The 19731-nt window shown below is 37.8% G+C and overlaps 2 protein-coding genes and 1 long non-coding RNA gene across 5 annotated transcripts in view; 1 reads left to right on the forward strand and 2 right to left on the reverse strand.

Moving 5' to 3' along the window:
* The window catches only part of LOC114880704 (protein FAM214A), a 44351-nt gene extending 37284 nt beyond the window's left edge, over positions 1-7067 (forward strand). The window contains exons 7-9 of the mRNA XM_029196989.2: positions 783-1104; positions 1196-1395; positions 2576-7067. Coding sequence (XP_029052822.2) covers positions 783-1104; positions 1196-1395; positions 2576-2744 — 691 coding nt within the window. The 3' untranslated portion in view covers positions 2745-7067. The remainder of the gene's footprint in view (positions 1-782; positions 1105-1195; positions 1396-2575) is intronic.
* Positions 124-750, reverse strand: LOC123988462. Its single transcript, XR_006830098.1, has 2 exons — positions 449-750; positions 124-247 (listed from the first exon to the last, which is right to left on the reverse strand). It is a non-coding gene; the product is annotated as an uncharacterized LOC123988462 (long non-coding RNA).
* A 1515-nt stretch (positions 7068-8582) lies between the features above and the next one.
* The window catches only part of LOC114880709 (pyruvate dehydrogenase (acetyl-transferring) kinase, mitochondrial), a 29856-nt gene continuing 18707 nt past the window's right edge, over positions 8583-19731 (reverse strand). Inside the window, exons 2-8 of one of the 3 annotated variants that reach the window (XM_029197003.2) lie at positions 17438-17645; positions 17165-17349; positions 16921-17085; positions 14456-14628; positions 13097-13321; positions 10153-10331; positions 8583-9991 (exon numbers count right to left, since the gene is read on the reverse strand). In XM_029197003.2, the coding sequence (XP_029052836.2) occupies positions 9940-9991; positions 10153-10331; positions 13097-13321; positions 14456-14628; positions 16921-17085; positions 17165-17349; positions 17438-17645 (1187 nt within the window). In that variant the 3' untranslated portion in view covers positions 8583-9939. Of the gene's footprint in view, positions 10025-10107; positions 10332-13096; positions 13322-14455; positions 14629-16920; positions 17086-17164; positions 17350-17437; positions 17646-19731 lie in introns of all 3 variants that reach the window. The other 2 variants (XM_029197004.2, XM_029197005.2) reach the window with 2 other exon arrangements.

A 19731-nucleotide genomic window follows, 5' to 3' on the forward strand; every position in this document is an offset into this window, starting at 1 on the left:
TCAACTATTTTATCGGATAAATCTAGGTCGGAGAAGACGGTAGGAAGTGTCCCGAGGTCGACATCACGTGGCGTTACAAAGTTATGGCCATTTTAAAAAATCACAATTTTTCAAAAATTTTCTGATAATTTCGAATCCAAAAAAATAACCTAACCTAACCCAACCCAACTTATCAGCTGGAATAGCTAATCTTTGAATTAGCTTAGCTTAGTTCTCCTCAGCTAGAAAAGCTAACCTAATAAATAACCTAACCTAACCCAACCCAACTTATCAGCTGGAATAGCTAATCTTTGAATTAGCTTAGCTTAGTTCTCCTCAGCTAGAAAAGCTAACCTAATAAATAACCTAAAAAATAACCTAACCTAACCTAACCCAACCCAACTTATCAGCTAGAATAGCTAGCCTTTGAATTATCTTAGCTTAGTTCTCCTCAGCTAGAAAAGCTAACCTAAAAAATAACCTAACCTAACCTAACCCAACCCAACTTATCAGCTAGAATAGCTAGCCTTTGAATTATCTTAGCTTAGTTCTCCTCAGCTAGAAAAGCTAGTCTTTAACTTAGCCTAGCTTAGCTTAAAATGGCCATAACTTTGTAACGCCACGTGATATCGACCTCGGGACACTTCCTATCGTCTTCTCCTTGATTTATCCGATAAAATAGTCGAGATTAATTACCCGGGAAACTGTATTCTAACCGGTAATTTAATACACTTGACATATTTATATGTCGTATCGATAGAAATAAATAGTGCTAATGAAATTTGTTTCTTCCCTTATTTCAGCGCACTGTTCGAATTAAATACCCCACCAAGTCCAGGTGCCGTATCGCTAGAAGAAACCGATAGAGAGACCGAGAACGCTGGGGAAGGGGAGGAGACACCTAAAAGACGCTCGTCTTCTCGTAGTAGACCGCAGAGTCACGCTCTTTTAGGCAGCTTTGAGGAATCAGCTTTAAATGGTAGACTCGAGCCTGTGTCCACAGTTCATGGTTTCACGGCAGAGCTCGGTGCGAGTGGTTCCTTTTGTCCAAAACATCGAAAGCTTCCAGTCACTGTGTTCTTCTACACCCTTGGTGACAATGATAAAGTTTCTACACCCTATCTCGTACGTAACAATTATGTCTTCGTTGTTATTAGGGTTTACTTAAGAGCTATGTTGGTTTATTGATGCAACGATCGGTGTTACTTTTGCGTAGGCACATATTAATTTGGGCAAAAAGGGCTACCAAGTACCAAGAAGCGGTACTATACAAGTAACGCTTCTCAATCCTCTGGGTACAGTCGTTAAGATGTTTGTAGTACTATACGATCTTTCTGATATGCCGCCACGATCTCATACTTTTTTACGTCAGAGAACACTGCGGGATAAAACACTACGCTACCTCGTACATCTTAGGTGCGTACATCTCTGTTTATACTTCTGATCAAGTTCAGTTTTCTCCAGTTTCCTGTTTCAAACATTTAACCTTTGGAAGGCCAAAACTTTTAACCTTGGATCAAAAATGAATGCTTGTTCATTGAACATATAACAGCGTGTTTTATGTATTAAAACATAAAAAAATAAAAAAGATAAGAACAAAAGTATTTAAAAAAAAAAAAGATAAGCTATACAAGTTTCTACGTCCACGACCTTAGTTCTGAGTTTATATACTTTTATAATTTAGTATCGTAACACGCATGTTTACATACAATTTTAATATTTTGACATCAAAAACCTTTAACCCTTTGACTACTTAATACTCTAGGCTTGAATTTTCTTTTTAATTCATTTCATTTCTTAGTTTATTTTTTCATTTTTTTTGATAAACATCATTATAATCTGATAACATATAGCGTGTAATTAGTAATATATATTGATAACTTTTATCCGATTATAATTAAGGTATACAAGAAACAAACAAACGCATATCTGCGTCCAAAGTCGGCACCAATAGCTTTCACCTGACGCATATGTACATCCATAGCAGTCAAAGGGTTAAAACCGATACAAATAAAATTTTGAAGGTTCGAATTTTTTAACTTTTTTTTCTGAACCTGAAATGAAAATTTAAAATATGACATTTGTACATCGGTCGATGCACTTAAAAGTTACAAGTAATTAAAATTTCCGAAAATCTCGACTTCTAAATTTTAATTACTTATAACTTTTAATTGCGTTGACCGATCACGATGAAATTTTCAGCATACACATAACTTATTTGAATCTAAGAAAGACATATTTTAATTTTTCATTATAGGCTCACATAAAAAGGTTGAAAAATTACCCTTTACTATTTTTTTTCACGATTTCAACAAATTGTAATTTTTTAAAACGACAAAAGTACATATCTTAATAAATTAATTCCTATCCCTTCTCAAAAATCCTCAAGTCATTTGGTCCAATTTTAAATGAGGTATTCTGTTTTAAACGGTGTCCGAATACTTTTGCGGCTCACTGTATATGAATTTTGTGTAAATAAAATACCTCATTGCTAAGAAAAAATGTCGGCCCTCTAAAGGTTAATTACTCTTAGCTAGAAAATAAAACTTAAACAGACCTCCTGTATCGTATGTTAATACCAGACGTCTCGTTTCAGATTTATGTCCGGTAAATCAGGTCGGATCTATTTGCACACGGACATCCGTATGATAATTTGTCGCAAGTCTGACGTCGATACGGCGTCAGATTTCGGGTCAGAGCCACCAAAGGAACTCCGCAGCTACATCCACGGCCCTACCAACCCGAAATTCTCGCCAAGGTGCTGAGCCACGTGGCTCTTTCCATGGAGTTGTTGTCAGTCGCTCCGTTCACCTAGTCCCCTTCACGCAGAGGTTTAACAAAAATGAATTTCATGGAAACGGGTGGACGTTAATTTTCAGAGTCTTCGACAACGATTTTTTCGAGGGAAGAAAGCATTTGAAATTGAGATTCCTTGGGAATCTCCGAGCAATATTTGAAAACAAAGAAGAGGTATCCTTGAATTTTGACAAGGAATGATTATTGGAAAACATTTTGATGGGATACCTTGATTATAAGAAAAAAGATGGAGCTTAATGTCATGGAAGAAAATCTTAATGTCATTGAGATTGTTATTCACGGAAGATTGATAGTATTTTGGAGAGATTCTCGCGAAGAATGTTGAAGGGAGATGTGAGCGATCGGAGGAAGAAAGTTTGAAGAGGAAACGTTTTTCTTGAATGAAATATTTCGAAAGAGTAATAAGAAAGGTACATTAATGGGAACATTAAGAATCGCTTCATGTTTCGTTGTTCAGTTCTTGTTCCTTTCGGTTTATCAGTGATTTTTAATCGTATTGCAAGGGACACACGCGTCAGCGTTAGCTTGCTCGATGTTTCTTTGATTTTAGTTTCGTTGTTGGTCGAAATTTTTAGTTGAATTAAAATCTATCGTTTCGTTTACTCGATGCTTTCGAACGGATGTGGTGTTTTTTGTTTCTCTTTTCCGGCGTAACTTTTGCCCGTGACGAAAGCTTACGTCAGAAGAGTTCTTGTCTTTCAGATTTCGCGCACTCGAACGTTCATTTCAGTGACGCGATTTTAAGAAACAGATTTCTAGCTTGCCGAAGCTCGTGGATTCGAAAGCTGGAAGATCTCCTTTGGAAGGCCATCTTCTCAATTGTTGTAAATATAAGAGTCACGTGTAAAGTCGAATAAGAATTTTTTTAACGGGATGATAATGTCGTGTGTGTGTAGTACGGTAAAGAAGAAGAAAAAAATAACGAAGGAAGAAAGTTAAAAAAGCGATCCGAGAGCATAGAAAATATCAAGAATCGGGTCTCTCGTTGACACGAAAAAAAAGAAAAGGAATCCTCAAACTGTGTTGTACAAACCACCCCCGCCACCCCATCCAATAAAGAGAGAAAGAGAAATATGTGATCTAGAAAATCGTTTAAAGTGTAATTTAAAATAGATACGATTTATCGATTCGTTGATATTTTCAGAGAAGAAAGAAAATTGAAAGACGATGCAAAGACTCATCGTTTATTTTATTAAGAAAATGAAAGAGAGAAAAAAATATGGTAGGAACGTGCTTTCGTGTAAAATGTTGTTTGCGATCAACGAGATGGCTGGATTACGCGACATTTCCTGCTCTAAGTAATGGAGGAAAAAAAAATAAATAAAAAAGAAGAAAAAAAGGATCATTATTTACACGTATAAAACAGAACACAATTTTTTGTGTCCGTAGCACTGTGATGAATATTTTGATAGACTACAAAGAGTAATTATTATAAAGTATCTATTTGAGTAGCGACTATGTCCTAGATTATAATTCATAATTGTACTAATGTCGTATGAGGAATGTAATCGAGCGTAATTTACTAACCGTTCAAATTACACGTAAAAACTATACGCAGTCACCACGAGGCGCTCAGTAATATTATTGTCTCCTCGCATCGAACGACAGTTCGTTTCCCTTATTTTTCTACGCGCGCGATAAAAGCAAAAGAAAAACAGGTTGGAACAATTTAGTTGGATTTCTTAGCTGACTCGAAACGTTTCATAGTTTTCCGAATTAATAAAAATGATCCATAGTCGCAATAGAAGTAACTTCACCAGAAAATATATCTTTTCTTTCGTTGTTTTACTGCGTTCGCTTTTGATAGAATTGAAACAAACCGAAAGAGACGTTTAGATGTAAAAATGGCGCAGGTTTCTTTTTGCGACTTGTCAACTGAAGTTTGCCTTTCTAACGAGAGACGTGGAATATATCGAGACAAAGCATGCGAAGTTCGTTGCGTAGCTAGGTAGACAAGACGAGCACGTTGTTGTTTGATCCGCGCCGATAATCTTTCATCCGAGTCGCACGAGACGTAGCTGAAACAAGTCAGAATTAATTAATTGGTCGAAGAGGGAAGTGTTGCGAACAATCTCGAGCAACGCGCTTGTTCGCAGACCCAAATTAACACTTTGGCGACCGGTTGTTTGCGTATTTGTGTCTTTCATATACGTCTAGAGATGTGCGGCCCGACTAATGCGTCGGGTCGGTTCGGAAAACATCGGACGGGCTCGGGCGGGCGTCCCATACACGCGTGCAGTCGGGTAGCCCAACTGTTTCGGGTTCGGTCGGGTACAGTCGGGCAGATTCGGACGAGCTCCCAAATTATCTTATTATTAAATTCCAAAATTCCATATAAAACAGATTTTCAACAAATGTATGAGAGTTGGACCGCGGCCCACGGGAGCTCGTCCAAATCTCCCCGACTGCACCCGACCTAACCTTACCTAACCTGACCTAACCTCACATGTATCGGACGCCCGCCCGAGTTCGCCCGATTCTTTCTGAGCCCGCCCGAGCCCGTAATACCGGGTACCCGCACATCCCTATATACGTCATAATACTTTTATTTATTTTTATCTAATATACGCTAACTTTAATTTGGGAATTGGCAATTTCGCAACCCAGATGTAAGGGAAGAAGTCTAAATTGACATTGCGAAAACTTTAATTTAGAAATTGGCAATTTCGCAACGTATATTCAGGTGTAAGGAAAGAAGTTTAAATTGATTCGAATGCGCATCGTAAAAATTCTAAACTGCTATTTTATAGCCGATATCTCTTCTATTTGTGACGACTTTGATTAACGTCACTATTAATTTATTTTTACAACTGTATGCTAATCGACAATCTGAAATGTAATCATCCTCTGAATAGAAGTCGTCAAAGTGTTAAGCACTTTCAACGTTGCAAAACTTTTGTAGCACGTGTATTGTACGGCAAGGAAACGTAGAGTGTGTAATCACTGCCATGCTGTATATACATTGTAGCATATAGGTGAACCGTTGAATAAGAATTTAAGGGAATCTTTAGCAATAGTTCGTCGCCTGAATCGAGAGATCCCATTGACCAGAAGTCAGGAGGTAAAAAAGCGTAGAGCGAGATCCGTTAAAAAATTTCTGCTCACTTTTGTTACTTTATTTAGATTTTTCTTTTTCAACTTATCAGATATGTGATAATATTGTTTGAAGAACGGATCTTTTTCATTCGGATCTCGCTCGTTGTACACCAATTCTGATAGCGTATTTTCCGATGATCACGATAAAAGGAATCGCTTAATAGCTTTAAAATAATCTCCACGACGCGTGTAATTAATTTTCATACGACGAAAAATCGAACACGAATATACGTGCAATTGAATGTTAGAGTTCTTTTTTTTTGGAAATTCCTGCTGATAGGATGACGAACGAGATTGTATTTTTGGAATCTACAATCGAGGATACACGACTTGTACACTAAACTCGTAGGACGCGCACTAAGAAACTTTATTATTGTGATAAACTTTTATCGGGTATAGAGAGGTCTGTGTGTTATCTTTGAAATCGAACGCATTATCTGTTGCTGGAAAATAGGCAGGCGAGTTATAATTCGACGGTGCCAAACTCGATACGAGAAAGAGGAAAGGGCTATTGGAAAGGCTCGATGATTATACACCATACACATACGTTTGGAATTCATCCCTTCGATCAATATTTTTCAAACAATTTTATTTTATTTTATTTTTAGCGATTCGTTTTAACATTCTGTTCGCAGTTGTTTTCAATTTCTTGTCTTTTAATCCGTGTTTTCGAATTGGTAGCGTTTTAAACATTGATAAAACGTAGTCTTTCTAATTTGTTAATTGTTTTTTTTCTGTTCTTTTTTTTTATCGTTTCATCGCTGCTGTTTCGGTAAGCTTCAATCGGCTACAACTTGATTTCTGTGAATTATCGTCGATTAGACAGACGTTTAAATAGAACATAAAGGAAAGATTCTTTGAATGTGTTGTCTAAACGACGATAATTATACGATTAACACCTGTCGATGTTAGCTATGGCTACAGAACGTTCTGTTGAGTCACCTGAGCACACTCTATGAACGGCAGGCATGTACATAAGGTAGCGTTATTTTATAAATGAAAATTATTGTTATCGCTATGTAAGACGTGTACTTTTTATTATTTAGCGAGCAGAGCGTGCGGTTCAAGAGAGAAGGAACAATTTTGTCGAACGATTCAACACTTATATTGGTACGCGCATGGCGAAACGTAATAAAAGTACAGCAATGCGTTAATAAATAATCGTGTACGTTTAATTGATGGAACAATTGCTTCATCGAAACCTTTCATGAGTCTCCGTGAAACTGGATTAAAGATTTTATTTTGAATATCATCATAAAACATAACGCTTTATCTACCGGGAGCCTATTAACCCTTTCCACTCGTATATCGCCATATAGATTTTATTATTATACATGTATTTTTCTAATTTTACTACTAAACCGGCAAGTTAAATTGTAATATGTTCCTATAAAAATGTTTTCATTTTAATCAAATATGAAAAAAAATTCCGAGTTGATTGCTAGCATTTTCAAGTATAAATACGAGTACAAAGGGTTAATAGGCTTCTTGACAGTGTATCGGCTGTTATAGAAAAACCAATTAATAAACCTGTAGGAGAAGGGAGAGAAAGTGTTTCGTCTCGGGATCGTCTATCATGACGGCAGTACACGCTCGCCGAGGCGATCCGAACGCGAGATCTCCCGAGACGAGAGTCCCGAGACCCGAGCGCACCGTGTAGACTCTCGCGAGGGCTACCCGTGTCGGCTTCGCTTCCTTTGACTCGTCCTGAAAAGCTCGCGGTCTAGGCCGAGCGCTCCGAGCACGAGGCGAGGCGAGACCATCAACAAGTACATATTATTCGTGCTCGCCTGGGTCTCGGGTCGCCTCGGCGAGCGTGTACTGCCGGCATCAGACTTGTCAGTGGGACTGACAACAGACGATTTCTGTCCCAGACACTTCTCCATGCCGCGATTCAGAAACTCCTATATAGTGGACTGCATGCCGGGCGACCGCCAGCGAGAACACTGATCCCTGATCATCTCGCCGCCACCTAGCGGTTCCCGGCCCGAACCAAAGGCGTCCGGGAAGACTAAAATCCTCTCTCCCCTCCACTAAACGCCAACAAACCTTTTGATTATTATAAATTCACAAGGAATGATCCCAAACCTAGAAATTCAAAAAATCATGAAACTTTGCGGATATGTAGGGGGTTTCCTTATTAAAATGCAATTTTCATTTGCTACCCGTTTTTAGTCTAAAGGGATGAAAATCGTTCTTAAAATTTATTTTTCTCCGAAATCGTTAGAAATATTAAAAAAAGCTTCATAAACAAAAGTCGCTTGCTTTAATATGTTTTGATGCTGGAACAAGAAATTATTTAAACGATTATAAAAATGTATTAAGACGAACAATTTTCACTCGTGAAGTTTTTCAATGTTTCTAATAGTTTCGGAGAAAAACTCATAAAACAACCTAAATTTTAAGGGAGATTTTCACCCCTTTAGACTGAAAACGGGCAGCAATTGAAAATTGCGTTTTAATCAGGAGGAAATCTACATATCCACAAGATTCTATGATTTTTCAAATTTCCGGGTTCGGGATCATTGTTTCTCAATTAAAATAATGAAAATTAGATGTACTTCAATTAAGAGGAAATTGAAAAGAAAGATTACACTTTTGAAATTTTAATTATTTTTAATTATAAGGTGGTAGTGTGTATCTATTTTATTTATGGCCGGTGGATAATGCGTTAAGAAAAGTAGACTTTCTATCTTGTAATACGTTTATTAACAATGTTTTACAAGGATTCGCTTGGCATCGCGCAAGCGAATACCTTCTACAGTCTGCAATTTAACAGCTAAAATTTGTCGGCTATAACGAATATAATATTTACTCTGATCGCTCTAAAAATTTATGGTATATACAGGGAACATACAGAATACATTCGTAGCTACAGCTTGAACACACACTTGTTCCTTCGGTTTTGTTAAAAACAATTTACGAGATTCTCTCGATTCGTTCATTTCTCTCTTACTGCGGTAGTTGGATTTGTCTGAAAAACATATTTTACATCGTAGAAAACGTGCAAAACACGTGAAATCTTTATAAAATAGAAACTGAACAATCGTTTGTTATATTCTAAGGTATCAGCGTTGCTACGTTTGATACAAACGTACAGAAAATGGATTTCATCTCTTACAAAAAAAGAATTCCCTGGGTTTAATTTATTCAAATAACAATTCGTGAGAAAACGTTTACCCTTAGAACACAAAACGAGTGACGGTGTTCGCGTGTAAATGAATTCACGGTGTAGAAAAACTTTATTCGCGTAACCTTACAAAATTTAATTAAACAGGCGATTCGTAAGAATTTGTTGGCTCACTTGCGATGTACAAAATACTCTTCAGGGAAGCGATAGAGACATTGGTCTCTTCTTGTCAGCCATTCTTCCTCATCTCATATGTCTCTGTAGCTTCCTCGTACGAATAATTAAATTACTAATCTTTTTTTCCTTTTTACAAGATTAAAGACACTAATAACAGGTTCAATATTTATCTATCTAAATTCAAACCTAAAATCACGCATCGAATCACAGTCCACATTTTGTAACATTCTTTTTTTTATAAAAATTTCTCTGGCGATTGGAAAACTCCGCTATCTTAACAACCAATCACGAACTTCACCTAAACGTTCCTTTGCACGGTCTCTTAATCGAACGAAAGGAAATGCCTCATGATTAATTGCATAATTAAAATGCTTATTTAAAAAAAAAACTTATAACGTATGCATATAGCTTATAAAAAACAGAAAAAAACGATTTTCTTGAAGCACCCATATAATTGAATCGCAAATTGATTGCAATGTTATGCAGATGCTTCAACGTTTTACGATTTTCGTTTCTTACGACAAGTAACGAGGATAATAAAAGAAAAGAAAGTATATTTGTATAGAGGGTGCAATCGAATATGAAGTATCGATTATCGTGATATGTGGTGCGTCGTAGCCGCGAGCACAACGAGCAGCCAGATTCGTCAACAACCTCGCTGCGACCACCACGGCCAGTCGTCGACAATTTTCGTGAGAAACGCTAACTCGATTGCCGCTGGTTTTCATCGTAGATCGTTCCTAATCCTCCGCGTCTCGCGGCGCGGGTATCACTGGACCTCCTTTGACCCACCTGCAGCAGAAGCAGTTGGTCTAATTAGTAATCCTGTTGAACGTCAACGTTTTTTTAAATACTGGAATAGGGAGTAACCATGGCTGTATAGATCGTGGAGATCTTCTATCACTTACTTTTTCATTCTTTGGTCCAGTGAGTCGGAGTTTCGCTAGCAATACCTAGCTTCCACTCCCCGTACAGCTTTGTGCCCTTGATCTTGGCTCATACGTAATTGCCTAGTGGCCATCCCACCCCCGCATTGACTGCTCCAGTCGGTACTCGACACTGCGGTTCGGTAGAACTTGGACGAGGTCTTGTTGAAGATTGGCAGCAATTCGTTGGCTTCGTTTGACAGAGCCTGTTGAAGAGAAATTCGTGTTAGCGAGCTCAACAAACTGTAGAGATTTTCAGTGAACAGGGATTTATTTTCAGTTATTTTAACAAGAATATTTAATATGAAAAATAAATACAACTCTTGGCTGAACTTTTCTTTAGCGGACCCAAAATTTTGGAACTTTTTTTAATCTATAGTTTTTGATGCGTAGAATCCAAAAATGCAAGTCTTAACTTTAGGAATCGAATGGTTAAAAAGTTATGACACTTTTAGTGCATTTGCTACGTTACTGTGACGCCATATTGGCTTCTTGTCCAATGAACGGTGTCGCTATCTGCAGGCAGCAGGTGCCGACCACTTTAGCGGGTTTATATTTATCTTCGTCGAGAGAGGGTACAGCCCCTTATTGCTTCTACTGTATCAATTTTATGAGTAATTTAAATACAGCTAGTGGTGGAACCCATAAACAATCAAATTTAATGTCCCCTAAAGTAAAGTTTAATCCAGCTCTTCACTCACGCACAATTCTCGACTAACGACTCTACTCTCTCGATATTCTCGCACAACTCTTTTCTGACAACTTTACTCCCTCGATACTCTCGCACAACTACTTTTATCTTCCACCCTCGCGACGCTGTTGCTTTCTTAAATTCACTCACACACGGTCACATTCGATCACCGATTCGTACACACGTGCATTCTCATTCCGAAGAACTGTCATTCGGTCCAAACACTCTGTATTCACACCTCACTCGAACCGACTGCCATACTGACCAAACACCCTTATCTCACATCCCGCAAAACGAACTTACCTCTTTTAACCCGTTCGCTACGACGAGCGACTATACAGGGTGATTCTCTCGCTACTTTCCCAAAGGAAGTGCCGCCACATCAGTATAAATGGACCCAAGCCCTTGTCTGTCGTTGATATCTCGACGGGGGTGCATACCGTAGCTGTGTCCGTGAAAATGTGTGTAACAAGAAGGAAAGTCCCATTTAAACGTTGCGGAAAACAGAATAAGTTTGTGTAAGTACATTAGGTACATAAGGTAAATGCAACGTTTAAGTGGGACTTTTCTTCTCGTTACACACATTTTCACGCACACGGCTGCAGTATGTACCCTGAAATGAGTCCCATCGAAGTTGTCGCAGTGAAGTTGGCGCACTAACACATTCACGCCGTGTCGGTGAGCCGATGGGCGAGATGCCGACATAGACATGAGTGAATGCGTGGCCAACTTCACTGCGACAAGTTCAATGCAACTCATCGTTGGTGTATGTACACTCAGTCCCATCGAAGTTGTCGCAGTGAAGTTGGCGCGCTAACGCATTCACGCCGCGGCGGCGTTAGCGCGCCAACTTCACTGCGACAACTTCGATGGGACTGAGTGTACATACATACATGTGAAATGTGAGCCGAATACTACCGAGTCTTGCCGGAATAAGTCGAAGTCAGACGAGTCCCCTCCTCGCCCCGATTATCAGAGCCCCCCTTACCTAAAGTAGCAGTTTATGCTCCGTCTATATTTCATATGCTATGGATGCCAACGACGCGGCGTGAATGTGTTAGTGAATGTGTAGCCAACTTCACTGCGACAACTTCGATGGGACTCAGTGTATGTACCCCCCTCGAGATATCGATAACAGAAAAGGGCTTGGGTCCATTATGGCGGCACTTCCTTTGAGGAAAGTAGCGAGAGAATCACCCTGTAGTTATAGTCTCTCACTCGGCGGAATTTCCTGTTTGTTGATCGCATGCATCTGTGTCACACGTCTTAAAAGAATATAGCCACAAGACAGTAGAAAAAATCGAACAAGATTGTCCGCCAGACACAGACGCATGCGATCGACGCACATAAGAAATAACCCCCTTTACGCACTTGATATCTTTCTCTGAACTTCTTCTCTAACATAAATCCTTCTTTTATGCAAAGTTTTTTCCCCAAAAAGCCGTAAGATGTAGATTCCAGTCGTTGACAACTGTCCTCGGCAATGTATGAATAGCAGGCATTGTATACAATACCTGACTTTTTTGGGCAAAGTATGAAATATCCAAATCATTTTAATATTATATAAACTTTTCCTAGGTATTATACAAAATGACAAATGCTATTTAGGCAAAATATTAAAAGAGAGTCATGAAGAGGCTTTTATTGAAAAGACATATATGAAATAGAAAGAAATACAAAATAAAGTATAGAACTTTCTTATTAAGGGAAACAAGAGGAAATAAAATATGAAGATACTAATTTTATATGAAGGAAATAACTTAGTTTAGAATTGCACGTAATTGTCTTTCTCACAAAAAAGTAAAATTTGAAAAGGCCTTCATCAAAAATGCATAAATAAAAAAAAAATACCACGTAACATTAGAAACGTCATTAGGAGGAGAATTTTATACTTTACCGGTTTGTCTTTTGGCATTGCATAGAATGTCTAGAAATAGGAATTATTTCCATATTTTACCCCAAAACGCCAAGCATTCTATACAATGCCTGCTTTTCATACATTGCCAGTAACATATACACTTTTGGTCCCGTTTAGCGGAAGCGTTACGGCAGAGACGCCGCTCGTAGCGATAGGGTTAAATGGCACAAAATTTGACGTACGCCTTGTCATTCAAACAAGGATGCATGCATTTTCTATTTGACATTGGAAATTCAGTCACTTATGAAGTTCCCCTCGTTAGAGGTGAAAATTATACCACTTATGGAACCAGTGCGAACGTAATGCACATCAGGGTCACATTACACGCCATTATGTAATTCGAATACTAAATAGATTCTTGCCTTGAGATATACAATGGCATCTGTACCATAACCGTCGCAACTCTGGAGGACGAGATCGCCGTGGAAATATCTGGCATACAACCGAGATACTGGAAGACCGTAACCATATCCGGCTAATGGAACCGTGTGGTCGTCGGTTCTACTTGGCCGGGGCGCTGTGCTGTACATGTACTTGAACAAATGGTCCATTTGCGAGCGAGGAATGCCACCGCCTCGGTCAGTTATCTGCAACAATTAACACGTTGAAAATAGGCATTGGTCATGAGACGTATTGAAGCTCTAATTATTAACACATTTAAAGCCGCAGTGAAAATGAGCATTTGTTACGAGACGCATCGAGGCTCTAATCATTAAGAATAAAAATAGTTCATTTTCAAATTTTAAATGTCAAGCTTTTAATCTGGTACCTTACATTATAATAGAAATACTATCGAAAATAATATTTTTCTATCGTTTTCTTTTAATTATTAGAATACAGTAAAACCTCGTTTATGCGGCCTTCGATCAACCGAGCCTCCGTGTTATCCGAGCACTCCGCATTAATTGAGGTGTATGCTCGGATAATACGGAAAAGCTCGGATAAAACGGATGAAAACGCTATGCCTCTGCTGTACGCGTGTAGTATTTTGCGATCTCTTGTGATTAAATTTCATTCTATCATTTCAAATACATAAAAAACAATAAAAATTTTCGAATTTTTTATTTCTTCCGTGTTATCTGAGTTTTCGCTTATCCGAGGGACCTCCCCCCCAAATTACCTCGGATAAACAGGGTTTTACTGTACGTATAAATAAGCGGGTCCCCGATGACCCCACGCCATTCAACGTATGAAGAACAGGAATAGTTAATTTTCAAATTTCAAGCTTTCCATCTGCTATTTTACATTATTTGTACAATAGTAATATCATTTAAACTAAGAATGGAAATAGTTAATTCTCAAATTTCAAATTTCAAGCTTTCTATCTGCTATTTTACATTATTTGTACAATAACAATATTATTCCAAATAATATTTTTCCATTGGTTTCCTTTAATTACTAGAGTACGTGTAATTTACGGTGCCGGTCACCGGTGACCCCCATGGCATTCGACGCGTTAATCTTCCCAGAATTTCGTAAAACGGAAACAGTATTCTCCAGCTGGTCGACGCTGTATGGAAATTGATTCCAATGTTTCGATAACGTTACTTCTACCGAGCATGGCGTTGAATAACCAATGCATTCATATTGAATATCAATGTTTCGAAACTATAGACACGAGTTTCTATAGGTTGATGTTAATTCACGGCTATTGATGATTCATGCAACGAACAGCTGACGAAGGCTTCGATACTATGATGATCACCATTATTGCAATTTACCTTCACACAAATGTCTTCTCTGCCACGAGACACGATTACCTCGATGGGTGGATACTCGGAATTCGCGCTATGTTCCATCACTGCTCGCATGCTGTTCTTGAAGATCTCGAACAGCATGTGGAACAAATGGCTCGGGACATAAACTATTCTAATTTGGCTACATCGTTCCTGTTCTGGAAAGAGAGAAACGAAACATAACGATATTTCGTAGAAGTATATCAAGTGGTGGAATTCAGCCAGGTCGCTCCGGTACGATAGAACCGTTTCCTAAAACTTTTGTAGTTCCGACGAACGGGTTGTTAAAATTATACAGTGGTACCTCGGTATACGACCTTAATCCGTTCCTGATGTTTGGACTTACACCGAATAGGACGTATATCAAACCAATTTTTCCCATAAGAAGTAATGTAAAAATGATGTAAAAAAAACTCCTGTTGATATTATACCTACATTAATAGGGTTGTAAAATAATTTGAACACTGTTTATGTCATGAACAGCATTTAAACGATTTCTTAGAAGTTTATAAAAAATATTCATTAGTTTATTTAACATAATTAATTTGTAAATTAACAAACTAAATGGAATAAACTTTATTGCCTCCTGTTTTGCGGTTATATTTTGTTATATGATATCCTTACTTTTATGATCAGTCAGTTAATAATATATCAACTCCGAGTATAATTGATTATTAATTTAATTGTTCCTCTGAGATAATTATTTTAAAATGACGCAAACTTCACAAAAAAAATGTATGTCGTATACCGAGCAAAATTTGTCACATTCGAACAGGACATATTCCAAAGCAGACGTATACTGAGGTACCACTGTATTTGTAATCGCATTTAATTGGTTATTTCATAAAATTTTCATTGTAAGTATGTTGTTTTCGACTCTATAATTGATATGTACTGAGATTCCGGTTGCCGCTATAACTGAGGTTTGACTCGCTGTAACATGTCTGGAGAATAAATAAAATAATCGTCATTTTCAATATTTAATCAAATGAATTTTAAGACAAAATACGTCTGTTTTAATTCTCTTTCGATGCCTAAGTGTATTCGCTCCTTAAATATTCCCTTTGCCATGAGTAAATGCTATCCAGTTTGATGAAAACTATTTAATTAAAAACAATTAGTATAGCACTCCATTTAAAAAAGACGACGTCAGTTTATTTGAAATCTATGGTAGCTACATTAACCGTTTAAGTGCCATGTCAGAAAATGCCACTGGACCTAACTATCAGTACATTTAACGCTAATGGTAATTCACTATTAATGTTACATGATTGAATACCAGTATTTTTGTAAGCTGACTATCCTAGAATGTAAATAATTGGAGAATTAACAAAATTGTAAAATTAAATGACTTACCGCGCTGCATAACGCATTGTGACATAAAACAGAAGAAGCGTGATTGCGCCACGTGGCATTTTTCGACCGGATTTTTGCAAAAACCCGTAACACTCAAACGATTAAAAAAGTTTTATATACACCACACAATCAGGCTCTTCATACCATTTAATTTAAAAAAAGAATTAGGGCGACAGCTGCTACAGTTTCTAGCATAGTAGCTTGTAACACTTTATCTGATTCTAATAATAATAATAACCTATTTTCTCATCAGTAGCGCATAGAACTGGTTGTTAAATTATTTGAATCCCACCACAGAGTATATCTATCGTGTTTTACCATTTTGCAATTCGATACCTACTATAGATGATTGTTCATATACAGGATGCGTCACGGAAAGCAGACGTTTTTAAAATAAATATTTCTCAGTTAATTTCTAGCGTAATTTTAATTTATTGTCACGAAATGATTACATGCCATTTTAGGCTATTTATGTATGAAAAATTATGTCACTTAAATGGTGACCATTTTGGTGAATGCAACGTTGCAGTCGCTCCCGGAAGTTCGCTACTACTCTCTTTAACAGTTCTTCGTTTATCATTCCTAGTTGCTGGGGAATGGCATCCTTCAGTTCTCCCTTTGTCCGTGGCTTTCCTTCGTAAACGCGTGACTTAAGATATCCCCATAGAAAAAAATCACACATTGAAAGGTCAGGTGACCGAGGAGACCAAGGAACGTCACCGAATTTTGAAATGAGGCGATCAGGGAACACGGCTCGAAGAACAGCCATTGATGTCCTGGCAGTATGAACGGACATTAGGAGAACTGAAGGATGCCATTCGCCAGCAACTAGGAATGATAAACGAAGAACTGTTGAAGAGAGTAATAGCGAACTTCCGGGAGCGACTGCAAAGTTGCATTCACCAAAATGGTCACCATTTAAGTGACATAATTTTTCATACATAAATAATGTATCATTTCGTGACAATAAATTAAAATTACGCTAGAAATTAACTGAGAAATATTTATTTTAAAAACGTCTGCTTTCCGTGACGCACCCTGTAGTACTACTTACTAGAAAAACTCTAGTTTTTCTAAAGATTTGTCAAACTTGCCATTATGTTGCTTGACTATCAGCTCCGGGCTGGCCAGATAATATTGGTCGCACAGCAACCTTGCTTTCTCGTACGCGTCGTTCACAACGCTGATAATGTCACAAGAGGGGTCTATGGAGCCCACGTGTCTACTGTGGCCATTCAACTCGCTGCCGAATAGAAGAGCTGGAAGAAAAGGAGATTTTTCGAATGATCGTTCTAAAAAGAATATCAGACAAGTACGTTAAGGAATAAACGAACTTACTGTGTTGATTGATCAACATACGAATAGAGATTCGGGACATGAGGAACCTGTCCAAGAAATACTGAATGTTGTTTTCCGTTTGAACATCGACGTCGTACGATTCTTTCAGCTCCAGGACACCCTGCGCCATCGTTTCGACGATATCCTTGTGTCTGTTTCGGATTTTCACCAAAGTCTGACAGAACCTACGAGACAAGAAGTATGAAACCTTATAAAAAGAAGACGCCTTCGTGTATTTTCTGGAACATTAAAGAACAAATTCGGACGACTCACTTGTCTAAAGTGGACTCGCTGACTTCAACCTTCTCGAACTGCAGGATATCCTCGAACGAAGTGGCGTATAAATTATTTACTATACCCATACTAGGCATTTTCAGTAAGTTATCCGGCAGCAGGTGGATCTCTTTCATAATGTTCGCCAGTCTAACTGGCAGCTCCTTCCTTAAGAATATAAAGGACTTCCTTTCGCATGCACTCAGACCTGAAACACAATGTTTTTGTCAGATTATCAACTGGAAAGGAGTATTATATTTGTATGTTAGAAAATTCGGTGACAGAGCTGGAGCGCTAACAACCTAGCGCCTAATTGCACGGCCGATTCTTATGAGATTGACCCCCAAGGGGCACGGAAGGATTTTGGAACTGGTCAAGACAAGCCGACTTTCCTGGGCCGGAAAAGTCATTCTTGTTTGGCCTGTTCGATGGGTAGCATCGCTTTGTACAGAATCATATTGTGTCTCTCGAAGCCGAACTATTAAAAACTGTCATCTTTTGACTTCGTTTAGTTCTTTATCTTACATGTAGTATTAATTATTGAGAAAACCCTCTCTCCCCCTCCACTAAACACCTACACATAACAATGAAGCAGGAAATTACTGAAAATTATTGAATACAAAACTTCGACGAGCAATTGAGCAGCTGGAGAATGTTTATCAATGTTGTCCCATATTTGAGAAACTCGCGATAAGAAAATGAGGGTGTTCGCTAATCGCACGATATATTCATCGAATCTAGCTTCCGTTTTATCACTTTCTACTCGGTCATTGGCCCGAGATCATCAATTTCTTCTTATTTCTTTGTCGATCATTGCGCAAGTTACCTATCCGTTCGTATCTTGTATTTACTTTGCCTGCTGATAAAAGCGCGCGAGTAAATTGCGAAGAAAACCGCGATAGTCTGGCGATCTTATCGGTGACGATTTAAAGCCCCTGTAAACAATAAAGTTGTTTTGATGAATCGACTTATCGTTGCGTAAGGTTGTTTTTGCAGGAAATAAAGAAGTAATTCTTCGAAAGCATGATTTCATTCTCTGGTGTGCTAGAGAAGAGAGCGGGGCGAAAGTAACATTGCAGATATGATTCGAAGTTTGTTATAGATACTATCGCAACTTTGGATATACAATGCGAAATTATAATTAACCCATTCGCTGCCAAGCCTAAATTATATGAAGTCATTCCCATTGCCATTTATATTTTGAGTGTTATTGTTTACCAAAGCTCTGTTATTTCTTGGTAAGAGCACATATATTATCATACATAATCATTTACAAGCATAATACCAAAGACGAGTATACTCGTCGTTGGCAATGCATGACATCCTGCCAAGGACGATTATACTCGTCTTAGCAGCGAATGGGTTAAATTGCTGTACTGAAACTGCATCTTCGAGTGCATGTGCAGTCGCTCCTAATGCTCTCCCGATTCTGACCTCGGATGAACTTTTTAGAGTCTCTTGTCTCTTTGAAAGCCTTGCAATTTTATGATCCTTGTTATAAACAGGAAATTATTAATGGAATAATTTAACCTAGGGATGAGCGGGGCAAAAGTAACGCTATAAATAACTCAAAATCTATTATAGCTATTATCGCAAATTTAGAATATACAATGTGAAATAACAATTAACACTCGCACGACGGACCATGGAGAGAGTCCAAATTTTAATTTAATTTTGCATTTAAAATTGTTTTCATTATCTAAATTTTACGCTGTTCTTTTAAATACAATATATGAAATACTTTCGTTTAAAAATTATAAATTTAACTTTGGGTTAATATTCTTCTTTATGTTTTGTAAGTTTGGGTCACGATTGACCCAGGATCCGCTGTTCAAAGGTTAAAGTACACACAAGTATGTTCTGACAACGTAGATATCGAATATATTAGATGATGAACTAAATGACATTTGACACCCTGAAGTAACTTCTTCTTTGTGTTTTCAAATTGTAATATAAATATTCCTCACGCAAGCAAGTGCTTATCCTTTTTTAAATATTTGATTTAACTCTTCTGAATGTAATACTGGTCGTTATTTAATACTTTTAAGCGCCGCGTTACTGAAAATTTGTAATATAAATCCAAAAGCATGGTCGAGGACGGTTGTAACGTTTCTAATGACCAAGAAGATAAAGAATATTATCTTCTTGTTTATACGAAATTCTGCAATATGAACAAACAAAATGATAAATGGGTGCAATCTAGTGAATATAAAGATTGCGATTCAAAACGTTCCTCATATTTGCTGCAATTGCGATACCGAATAATTGACTACAAATTTTACCTTCTTTCATTT

The sequence above is a fragment of the Osmia bicornis genome, chromosome 14, assembly GCF_907164935.1.
Source record: "Osmia bicornis bicornis chromosome 14, iOsmBic2.1, whole genome shotgun sequence".
In the NCBI taxonomy this organism is placed as follows: Eukaryota; Metazoa; Arthropoda; class Insecta; order Hymenoptera; family Megachilidae; genus Osmia; species Osmia bicornis.